General features: G+C 44.3%; 1 protein-coding gene across 9 annotated transcripts in view; it reads right to left on the bottom strand.

Annotated features, from left to right (window-relative positions):
* Positions 1-3,649: 3,649 nt before the first annotated feature.
* The window catches only part of LOC147025381 (protein FAM234A-like), a 56,652-nt gene continuing 48,280 nt past the window's right edge, over positions 3,650-12,021 (bottom strand). For 8 of the 9 annotated variants that reach the window (XM_085886316.1, XM_085886312.1, XM_085886315.1 and 5 more), the window contains one exon: positions 3,650-10,275. In XM_085886316.1, the coding sequence (XP_085742442.1) occupies positions 10,118-10,275 (158 nt within the window). In that variant the 3' untranslated portion in view covers positions 3,650-10,117. The remainder of the gene's footprint in view (positions 10,276-12,021) is intronic. The other variant, XR_015059486.1, reaches the window with a different exon arrangement.

The following is a 12,021-nucleotide window of genomic DNA, read 5'->3' as shown; positions in this document are numbered from 1 at the left end:
ACTGGCTTTGCCAATGACATTGGATGTTGGCCTCCTGAGCGACCGTCGTCAGAGATGTTCGACTACTGGGCATCATAAGATTTGGAGCCCCTGCAGAATTTGACTGGTCCCTTTGATTCATCCATCCAGTTCGTTGAAGGTAGGAAACGCTGCTGCTCTAATAATCTTTTTTTTTTTACTGTAGACTACAAAACGGAGAGTCCCTGAAAAGGTCCTGGCTTTGCTTCTCCACATCAACCGGAAAACTGTACTGCATCGCTTGCAAGTTCTTTGGAGGCGCTACTGCCCTGGGCGGGGAAGGATTCAATAACTGGAAGCATCCCAGTCGTTCTATTGAGGTGCATGAGCGTTTGCATGTACATTGTGCGAATATCATCTGCTTGTCAGACAGAGCAACATCCGCAGGTCATGTGGACACTGAACTCGTCAAACAGGTGAGATTGCGTCCTATTGGAGGGAGGTGCTGAAACGAAGTGTGAGCGTGATATCGTTTCTCGCTGAGCGTGGTCTAGCGTTCCATGGATCGGATGAAATTGTTGGGTCACGGACGAAGGGTAACTACCTTGGTTTAATGGAATTACTTGCGGAATACGATCCATTTTTGGCGCAGCACATTCAGAAATATGCCAACCAAGGTAGTGGCCACACCAACTACTTATCATCTACGACATGTGAAGAGTTAGTCTCCATCATCGGAAAATCTGTTCTGGATAACATCGTCGCTCGTGTGAAAGAGGCAAAATACTTCTCTGTGTCAGTCGATTCTACTCCTGACATAAGCCACATCGACCAGCTCACAGTTATTCTACGATACATCGAGAACGAGGCTCCAGTGGAGCGTTTCATGACCTTTCTGAGCAACACAGGACACACTGGACTCCAGCAAGCGACGGCATTACTGGATTTTTTGAAAGCCACTGGATTGAAAGCTAACTGCCGATGACAATCTTACGATAACGCATCTAATAAGAGTGGCCGATACAGCGGGATGCTGTAATGGAGCAGATTCGAGAGTCATGCTCGAAGCTCGTCGAGCTGTATCGGGAAGATCTGTCACCTGACCTCACAGACGAAATGATTCAGTTCCAAGCCATGATGAAGGAGTCAGAGCCAGACTCGGGCCGTACTGAACTCGAGATGTACAGTTTTCTCATTGAGCGAAAACTCACCGATACTTTCCCAAACGTGGAAGTGCTGCTTCGGATTTACCTCTCACTGATGGTGTCGAACTGCTCCGGAGAGTGCTCGTTTTCGAAACTCAAGCTTATCAAGAACCATCTTCGCTCCACGATGGGGCAGCAGAGACTGGTCAATCTGACCATCATTTCAACCGAATCCGATGTGCTCAATTCCATGCAGGTTGACAGTATCATTTCCGAGTTCGCTGCCGCGAAGTCACGCAGGAAGCTCGTCCATTGATTAAGGCACCGTGTGAATGTTCATTGATGTGGATGACACTGCCGTATACTTACGGTCGCTGGAAGTCGGCTATTAATCACCATTTCGGATTTCTCTTGTCCAGAGGGTTTTTAGAAGTTAGAAGATTTTTAGTCGAAGTTCGTAGTATGATTAATGACAGCGTGTCGTTTATTTTCTTATATTCGCGTTTCTCTCTTTCTCTCTTTCTCTCTTTCTCTCTTTCTCTCTTTCTCTCTTTCTCTCTTTCTCTCTCTCTCTCATTCTCTCTCTCTCTTGCAGCAACAGCATTTTTGTGATTTGATTTTAGAATGAGCTCAGAGATAAGTCACCAGCCATATCAATAACAATCCGTCCATCTTGTCATATTTAATTGTAATTTGTGAACATATATGCCAAATCATTCCTGATCAGGATCTGCCAAATCTATAGATATGTTCAGTTTTTTTTTTTTGTTTTTTTTTGTATACCTTGGTCGAGGCTCGTATGAGAGCTAACACACAACTCACAGCAAGGAGGCATGAGACAAGAGGGGCGGGAGTGGAAGGGACAAAACATTGGGGAACAGACACAGGTGAACTGTGGAAGGGAGAGGGATGGGGATGGGACGGGGAACATGGCGAGGAGAAGCTGGACATTACAGGGACTTTCAGGAAGGAAAGCAGGAGAATTGAAGGAAGTGGGCTTGGGTGGATTATCGGGGGTAGAAAAGATCGAGGATTTGGATGGGGGAAGATAAGAGGTGGTGGTGAACAGCTGTTTTGAAAGCCTGGAGGGAAGAATGGGAAAGAATAGAGTGAGGAAGTTTATTCCAAAGGCGGGAAAAAAGAGGAATGAAAGAGTGAAGATGAGCAGTGATTCGTGATTTTGGTAGTTTTACCAGAAGGGGGTTGTTGGCGGACCTTGAGCGCCCTGCGGAAATGTGGTTGGGACAAATCGCAGAGAGAGCAGGGGGGGCAAGGCTGGAGAGGAGTCGGTAGAAGACAGAAAGACCACCGACCAACCTGCGGTGATTGAGTGAGAGGCCCAAAGACTCAGCTTCATTGCGGGAGATGCCAATGATCTTAAAAGCCCTGGTTTCGACAGCGTGAAGTCGAGAAAGGTGGGAGGCAGGAGCACCAGCCCAGAGGGGAGAGCAGTACTCCATCAGGCTATGGACAAAAGCTTTGTAAGTGGTCAGGAGCTCAAGAGGGCCGAGGAAGGACTTTGCACGACGGAGGATTCCCAGTCGGCGACTGGCTTTTGAGGCAAGGTTGGAAATGTGACTTTCCCAGGAAAGGTCATGGCAGATAGTGAGACCCAGAAGCTTGAAAGAAAAGACTTCTTCCAGAGGATTGTTGAGAAAGTGGATGGGGGGGTTTTGTAAACGGTCCTTTCGAAGAGACATAGTGAGAGTGTGAGATTTGTCTGGATTGAAAGACATGTTCCACGTGTTGGACCAGTTTGTGATTTTATCCAGATCTGCAGTGAGCGAAGAAGCTGCTGCTTGCCGGTCTGAGGGATGACAGATGGTACGGCAGAGGGTTGAGTCGTCGGCAAAGAGAAATAGAGGATTTTCCAGAGAGTCCGAGAGATCATTGATGAAAACCAGAAAGAGAACAGGGCCCAGAACACTACCTTGAGGAACTCCAGCCTGCACAGGAAGAGGGGATGAAAGAACTCCATTTAGGGCCACACGTTGACTGCGACAGGAGAGGAAGTCGTTGATTATAGTTGATTAAAAAGTAGTTATAATTTAAGTTGTTGATTAATCTCCAACTTTGGGGGCCCCCCACAATCATTGAGCCCATGGCCCCCAACATGGTAAATCCAGCCCTGGGTGGATAGGAGGAGGATGGACAAAGTGACAGTAGATCGAAGTGAGGATTACTTTTGAAATTCTGCACAACTGTTGAGGAGGAGATGGCATCACGGATGGACAGACAGATCAGATTCCAATATCTCCCCGTTTTCTTCAAAAAGCATGGGGATAAAAACAAACTAAAAAAAACAGCGCAGTGAAGCTGAAACACGGAGGCCTAAAGTCCTCGGAAATAGTCAATGAGTTTCATTTGCGTAACCACGAGGGCACACCCGAGCAGATTCATCCTGTACTCTGGGGGAAAGGGAGGGCATCTTAAATCGCCCCTGCTAATCAAGTTGTTAATGAGAGCAATTTATTCTCCCCAGGGTAAGTCCAATGTATCAAATCGGACAAGCCATGGTGAGATTGACATAACGAAGGACACACAGGTACCTCTTCAACAAATATACAAATAATTTATTATACGAGACGAACAAAAATGGAACGATGCAACGGGACGAATTGACAGCATAATAAATAATTTACGATCGATTAATTATTATTACCCCCTCATGGTCATGAACAAAGCCCAACAAGCCCTTTTAAAGGCAACATTATTTCATGACAGAATTATAAAATAAATAAATAAATAAACAAACAAACAAACACTACCACGCTTATTGTGTTCTTCATCATCATCATCATCATCATCATCATCATCATCATCTCTCACCGACATACTGATTCATTAGGAGTGCAGTGTCGGGTGTATAGAGTTTATGGAGGGCGAAAAAGAAATATGGAAATTAAGCATTAATTAATGGTTAATAAAGTATTACAAACAATTTTTCTCTTATTTATTTGTTGAGATTTCCTGATGTACTGCATTAGATATCTGAACTCGAGTTTATGTAATCCATGTACAGCATAATACTTTAGTAAAGTTTTACCTAAATATTTTTCGGTGTGTGACATATCTTATATGTACGCGTCTTATACACAGGTGCGCCTGAAACATGGGGACTTGATGTGCATAAAGAAAGGGGGCAGTCTTGGGAGCAGGTGACACAGGTGAAAGATCTGGGGGGGGGGGTGATAAAATAGATGCGAGGATTAAGCAACACAGCGTCAGGCAGCTACAGTTTTAAAGCTAACCGGATTTTAGGTTGTATCCGCAAGGGTGCTTCACTCAGAGTAGTTAATGCATTGAATGATCTCCCTGGAAAGATGGCGGCAACAGACCCATAGTTATGTTTAAATTTCGATATGTACCGAGCGAGCGGAGCAGCATTGCAGATTTATGGCTGAATGGACGATGGCAAGATTGCGCAGGCTCGAGTCTTACGGCCTCCTCCGTGTTGAAGTTCCTTGTGAAACGTCCAAGGAATTAGAACAACATTGGAAGTTAAGAATATTATTAATCTAAAATCACCTTTATGCAATGGTGGGTGCAAATCTGGCAAATCATCACGGTCTAGGCCCATCACATTTGCTTAATGGAGCAGTGGAGGATTTCCGGCAAGTGATGAACAAGGTTTGAAGATATTTAACAACAACAAAAAAAAAGCAATGGACAAGATAACTTCCACAAGATAAATTGAAAATCAAAATGAAGTTTTGTAGGAGCAATATTACCAGCAGACTTATTATGGAACCTCCAAATTCAAGGAAAAACTGCTTCATTCTTCAGTGCAATTGAAGTTTTCTTCATGTCTGATGTACCAGTAATATAAATATCTCTCTCCTTCCCTCTCTGGTAGAGATGGCAGTACCCAGTGCCATAAAGCAACACATTATGGAGGCAAAACGGAAAAAAACTACTTTAAATTAAGTAACACAAAAAAATAAAAATTTAACACCTTTCCATTTTCTTGTTGCAAATCAAATCATTGCCATTATTGTGAAATTGTACTTCAAGCCAGTTGAAGAGGGGAATAGAAGGATTATTTAACCCTGCTGGACATATGGATTATTTAATACTATGGGAGAAGGAAATCACGAAGCAATCTCAAAAAGATCCTGATTAAATAAATTTATGAAGCTGGGAAAAAACCCAGCCCAAAATGATGCTATAAATAAACAAAGACCAATGCGTTCATTTTTTTTTGTAGAGCTTTCCGAGGCTCGGAGGAGAGCGAACACACAACGCACAGCGGGAGGAGGGGGGGAATGAGACAAAAGGGGCGGGAGTGGAAAGGACAAAACATTGGGGAACAGACATTAGATTTGTGGAAGGGAGAGGGATGGGGCGGGGCACACGGGGTATACAAGATGGACATTACAGGGACTTTCAGGAAGGAAAGCAGGGAATTTGAAGGAGGTGGGTTTGGGGTGGATTAACGGGGGTGGAAATGATCGAGGATTTGGATGGGGGACAACAAGAGGTGGTGGTGAACAGCTGTTTTGAAGGCTTGGAGGGAAGAATGGGATTGAACAGAGCGAGGGAATTTATTCCAAAAGGCGGGAAAAAAGTGGAATGACAGAGTGAAGGTGAGCAGTGATTCGTGATTTTGGTAGTTTTACCAGAAGAGGGTTGTTGGTGGACCACCTTGAGCGCCAGCGGAAATATGGTGGGGACAAATCGCGGAAAAAGAACAGGGCCCAGAATGTTGCCTTGAGGAACTCCAGCCTGGACAGGAAGAGGGGATGAAAGAACTCCATTTAGGGCCACACGTTGACTGCGACAGGAGAGGAAGTCTGCGAGCCATGAGTGGAGATGGCCTTGGATACCATAGGAAGAGAGTTTGGTAAGCAGGGCAGGGTGCCAGACCGTGTCAAAAGCACTAGATATGTCCAGGGATAGGGCTTTGATTTCATGTCCGGCATTGAGGACCTCCATCCATTGTTGGGAGAGCAGAAGCAGCATATCCAGGGTAGAGTGATGTGTTCTGAAACTAAATTGATGATTGGAAATCAGGCCATTGGAGAAGAGGAAGGATTTAATGTCCGAAGCAATGATGGATTGCATAACCTTGCTGATGATTGGGAGAAGGCTGATTGGTCTGTAGTTACAGGGATCTGTTTTTGCACCTTTTTATGCAGGGCAGTGATGTTTGCTGATTTCCAAGCAGATGGCAGATGACCTTGAGCAAATGAGAGGGTGACTAGAACAGAGAGAGGGTGAGCAAGAGCAGAGGAGCAGGTTTGAAGGACACGTGGGCTGATGCCGTCTGGACCGGTTGCAGAATCTCAGTCGAGGTATGACAGCAAGCTCTCCACCTTGTCAGGAGAAAAGGACACAGAGTCCAGGGACAGTTGGGTGCGACTGGGTAAGGTGGGTAGAGAAAGTGATGGGTTTTGGACACAAGATTTCGATGCAAACACCCAGTTTAGGCATTCAGCCTTTTCACGTGCGGTATCAGCAGTGCGGCCATTTGAGGTAAGGGAGGGGATGGAGGGAGAACGTACACCAGAAACAAAGTTGATGAGACACCACCAGGATTTGGAGGAGGGAGAGAGGTTTGAAAGTTCAGACTTGAGCTTCGAAAGATGTTGTTTTTTGGCTCTCCTGAGGGTAGATACACACATGTTCCGAGCTTTATGGAAGGAACTGAGATTACACTCAGTTGGGTTTGCTTGCCATGAGGCAAAGTCAAGTTGTTTCAAGACAACTGCCTCACCAAAAGCTTCAGTGAACCAAAGGCGGGAGGAAGGGGAGGACAACTGAAGAGGAGAGGGGATAAATCTGTGCAGGAGGGAGAGAGAGAGCAAGTTTCTTTGAAAGAATTCCCAGGATGAGTTAATGTTGGAGAAAGTAGTGATGGGAGACCAGTCGACAAGTTTGATGGCTGCTTGGAGACCCTGCCAGTCGGCTTGAGTGAAATGCCAGACTCTACGGCGCTGAAGTGGTTCACTGATAACAGCCAGAGTGATGTCCACTTTGACAAGCACGTAGTCAGAAGAACTGATTGGGGCGGAGGAAGAACAGCAGATATTTTTAGGGAAATTTGTCAAAATAAGATCCAGACGAGATGGAGTACCATTCGTTGAGATCCGGGTCAGGAAAATGACCGATTGAGTCAGTCCCAATGAGTCGCAGAAGTCTTTTGCTGAAGTGCCATGACAAGTGAGAGAGGTACCCACACCAAACCAACTGGCATGATGACAAGTGAAGTCACGACATATGAGGAAGAGAGAGTTTAGATTGGAAGATAGAAGATGGTCCATGTTTTTGGATAGTGAGGTGTAGATGGAGTTTGAGATGACAATGGTATAAACCAAATCATAGATACTATCAATTGCTTCCATACTTGTATTTATTTCGGAAAAAAGATGTTAAAACTTTTGAAACCCTCACCCAAGTATTTGAAATTTTTTTTTTTGTCAGATATTGAGGTGTAAATGGAGTCATCACTGTTTGGTAGACGGTACAGTACATATACAAACATGAGGTGGGAGTGGAGGGAAGCCGTAGCCAGAGGTATTCCTGGGGGTGTGGGGAAGTGAGGGTAGTGCATGGAGAGTGAGGAATAGAGTCTTTGATGAAGAGAGCAACTCCTCCACCAGGATGAGGATCAGGTCTGTCATTCCGGAGGAGGGAGTAACCAAGGAGAGATACTTGGGAGTCAGACACGTCTTGGGGGAGGAAAGTTTCTGTTCGGCAGATTATGTCTGGTTCGTCAGTGGCAACCTGTATGGAAAGATCTGTGAGGTTTGAGAGAAGGTCCCGGATATTTGAGGTCCACACTGTTCATGAAGAGGGAGGGAGGAGGCTTTGGGTGCAGGGGATTGTTGGGCAGGGGGAGGGTAGGACAAGAGAGGAGGGGGGAGGTAAGGAGAGTTGTTGAAAGAGTGTGGTGGATTGCAGAATAGCTGGGGGAGGGGCCGGATGAGGAGGAGAAAACGCTCTGTGGTGCTGGGGGAGAGGGGGGGCAAGAGAGGGGCAGAAGGCAGTTGAGGATTTTGAGGAGGTTGAGTGATGAGATGGAGGAGAGAGGGCAGGGGAAGGAGGAAGCTTTGTGGATGAGAGGGGGGCGGCAACTTTGAGAAGGGTGAGTGAGGGGGTGAATGGTGGGAGAAGGGTGAATGGGGAGGCTTGGAGGGAGAAGCGTGTGATGGTTGCTTTGAGAGGGAGGGGTGAGAGAGGTGAGTTGGCACTGAAGTTGGAAAAAAGAATGGTTGATGGAAAGTGAACATTCATTGCAAACGGGTTTTAAAATTTTTGAGGTCAGTGATGCGATTAAAGACATTTCTTGAGGGATGCAATAAAGGCAAATTAAGAGAATGGAGAGAAGAAACGCTGTAACAGTTGGATCTTTTAGGCAAGGTATGAATGAAAGGTCGACTTGAGAGCAGTCTGTTGAAATAGGAGAAGAGTAGTGAATTATGATACAGTAATGAGAACCACACGTGTGAATGAGGAAGAGGAAGCATAAGAGATCGTTTTTATTATTATTATTATTATTATTATTATTGTTTGAGAGAGTTCATCAGATTTGGTAATGGAAATGTAGAAAAAAATCGTGAGAATGGTGAATTTGGATCGGCAAATGCAGGGGGTGGAAACAGATTACGTAGTTACGGGAGAAGCACGTGGTTATGGGAGGTGCATCGTCAAAAGTGAACGTATTTATTTATTTAAAATGAGGATTTCATAACATTTGGAAAAGGGAAGGTTGAAGTAAAATTGTGGAGGTGTCTGGTGAATTTGGAACTGTAAACGCAGAGTGAAGCTGCTGAGTCGATGAAAAGTATCAGGAAGAGGCTGGAGAGAGATACGTGGTCAGAGTAGGTGCATAGATTGAAAGGATATTATTAATTTTTGATGTATTTTTGAAGAATAGGTAAGATTCAGGAATGGAGGTTGAAGGGAGAAATCGTGAAGGTAATGGTGAGAGTGGGTCAGCTCAAGTTGAATAAAGATGGTGTGCCGGTAGAAGGAGGAAGAAGAAGAAGAAGAAGAAGAAGAAGAAGAAGAAGAAGAAGAACAAGAACAAGAACAACAAGAAGAAGAGAAAGAAGAAGAAGAAGAAGAATCAGGACTCATGGGTATGCAAGGAGAAAGGTAGTTTTTTTTTTGTTTTGTTTTGAATTTAAGACAAGAAACAGTGTTTAAATGGGAGGGATGGGAGAGGGGCAGGGGTGTTGGAAAAGTGGGGAAAATAGGAAATCAATGTAATTGGGGGAGAATACAAACAAAAACGATCGTACACCTTTCGGGGAAGGATGGGTAGGCCTCAAGGAACCCGGCAAGACAAGGTCGATGAAAACTCACAAAATAGCACGATTTTTGAAACAAAACCGAACGAGGAACACAGTAACATGTACGTGAGAAAACAAACATCCAAAATGGGACAGATAATGACCGGAAACTTACCTTTGAGAAAGTCAGCAGAGAGCCCCGACAGACCCTGCTGTCACTCCAAACCCAGAACTGGAAGTTAATACATAAAGATGCACTTGCATTTTCTACAGGCAGTTATAAATAAACAAAAGGTACTTAAGACACGTCAAATTATACACCTCCCCCATCCTTAGCCTATATTCAGTCCATTACAGGATAAAGGCCTCCCTTAACTCATGTCGAGGGATGTTTGGTGTACTTGCCACATTTGCCAAGTGCAGGTTGGCGAGAGCAAGCGAGCAGCCATGGGAATCAAACCCACAATATAATAACTTTTTAACCACTTGACCAATCAGTCAGCTCAAATTAATTATCAGACATAATGAATCGATCAATTTTAACAATGAATGAATCACATTTGTATTCATAATGTTGGCAAAACAATCACAAATGATTCAAAAAGCAAAGCACGTGGCCTCCCTTATGTAAAAACGTTGTGTGTGAATTCATCGAGTTTGAATACAGTACTTGTCGGCCGGTTGGTGCTCATTTAGAAATTGTTGAAAAAAAAACAAAAAAAAATGTGTGATCTCATGTCAGCAACACCACCAAGGAGCTCCAAATCAAGAACAAAGTCACTGTACGCTCTGAAGTTCAGAAGGGACCGTCAGTGCAACTTTTTTTGGCAAGTCAAATTGCAGAAGCCAAGCCTGGAGAAGCAGGCCGGAAGAGAGGTGTCGTCCTGCTCTCGAGATGGACACCAATGTGGGCTCATTACCCCACTCGGATAACACTGTGCCAAAAAAAGGGAAGGGGTGTTGAGGGTGGGAGGGGGACAAAATCATTGGCATTGTTGCAGCAGATATGCAAGAACTTAAATTCTGCATATTAAACAGCCAATTAAAATTAACAAAAAAAATAACCACCAATCTAGACTAATAAAAGGCACACACTAGTGTGTGTGTGTGTGTGTGTGTGTGTGTGTGTGTGTGTGTGTGTGTGTGTGTGTGTGTGTGTGTGTGTGTGTGTGTGTGTGTGTGTGTGTGTGTGTGTGTGTGTCCTCTGTAACTCCAAAACTATAAAAACGAGCAGTCTGAAACTTTGCACGCACACCAAGAAAACTCCAAGGAAGTGCAAGAGTGCAAATTGTATGTTTGAGTTAATTAAAACTTCCCCTTTTGAAGATAATCAACGGCCTTATTTAATTACATCCTTCATCAGGCGATCCTCGGCCACCTCGCTGTCTGGGGTCTTAAGGTGTTTCCTGGGTAACCTCGCCGGGGTCTGAAGCCGCCATGTTTTTTGGCCTACTCAACCATGTCTTGACTTGGAACAGGCCGCAATGATTTCTTAACGATAAAGTTTTTTTCCCACTTTCCTCACTCATATCGAATGCTTATTCATCATAGCTACGAATCGTTGTGTACATCACTTTTGTAAGTACTATAGTTTTCAAATTAGGAGCTTGGAGCGATTTCATGCATTAGGAGGCGATTTTCCACGATCCACTCTCACGGACTAATTAAAGTACATCATCGAAATATTATTTTGCTTTTTCGGATCGGATATTGTCCGGACTCAAGTGTCGAAAGTGTCGGTCCTGGAATAGTTTGCAGTAAATAAGTAAATAATTGGAGGTGGTGTGTTGGTCATGGAATCGTTTACGGGAAATGAATCATTGGATGTGGTGTGTCGGTCCTGGATTCATTGAAGGTAAATCGACACTAATAAAAGACAATGTGTCTATACATATGGGGTTTCAGAATGTGGAATTGAGTCCTCCCAAGGTGGGCTCAAAGAATCCCCCTTTATTTCGGTTAGGGGTCATGATTCACGGACAAAGCTGAAGTGTTTTTTTCTTTATGCGGGTTTCAGAAGGTGGAACGGATCCCTCCCAGGTCTCAAAGTATCCACCGGTGTGTGTGTGTGATATCACGTCGATATTGATATATTTCGCTCATGCTTTCTTACCATCTGTTTCTACAATTAACTTTTAAGCCTTATTTTTATTGACATGGAGATACATGAGGTTTTTTGTTGCATATTTAACTTATACTTAAGCCTGGTGTTGGCTTAGTGGTTAGGGTGGCGGCTTGGGATCCCAGGGTCCTGAGTTCAAGCCCCGTTGGCTGCTGAATTAACACCAGGGGGTTGACAGCCTGTCATCCATCTGAGGTCGGCGAAGTGAGTACCAGTGTACTGGTCCCGGTGTATGCCCGTTAGAATAGGTATACCATATCCCTGTGTGTCGTAAGAGGCGACCAGGGTTGGCATCAGGAAGGGCATCCGGCCATAAAACATTGCCTCAAGAAAAAGCCCAACCCCTGCACAGCAGGGAAAAATGGCTGTAAAAACGGTCATTTTTTATTATTTTATTTAACTTGTACTTGATTGTGGTCATATTAGCTGTATGAAAATATTGTATTTGTTCTTACACCATCCTTACAAACTCCATCAATTACATCGCAGTTGATTCATGTTGAAGTTATACCTCGAGCTATTTGAATAACATCATCACTGTAAAAGACTCCGGTGCTTT

This window comes from Eptatretus burgeri, chromosome 6 (assembly GCF_056783735.1).
Source record: "Eptatretus burgeri isolate ZD-2024b chromosome 6, Ebu_testis_v1, whole genome shotgun sequence".
NCBI classification, from domain to species: domain Eukaryota; kingdom Metazoa; phylum Chordata; class Myxini; order Myxiniformes; family Myxinidae; genus Eptatretus; species Eptatretus burgeri.
The sequence above is the reverse complement of the archived record's forward strand: the minus strand, read 5'-3'. Positions and strand labels throughout refer to the sequence as shown.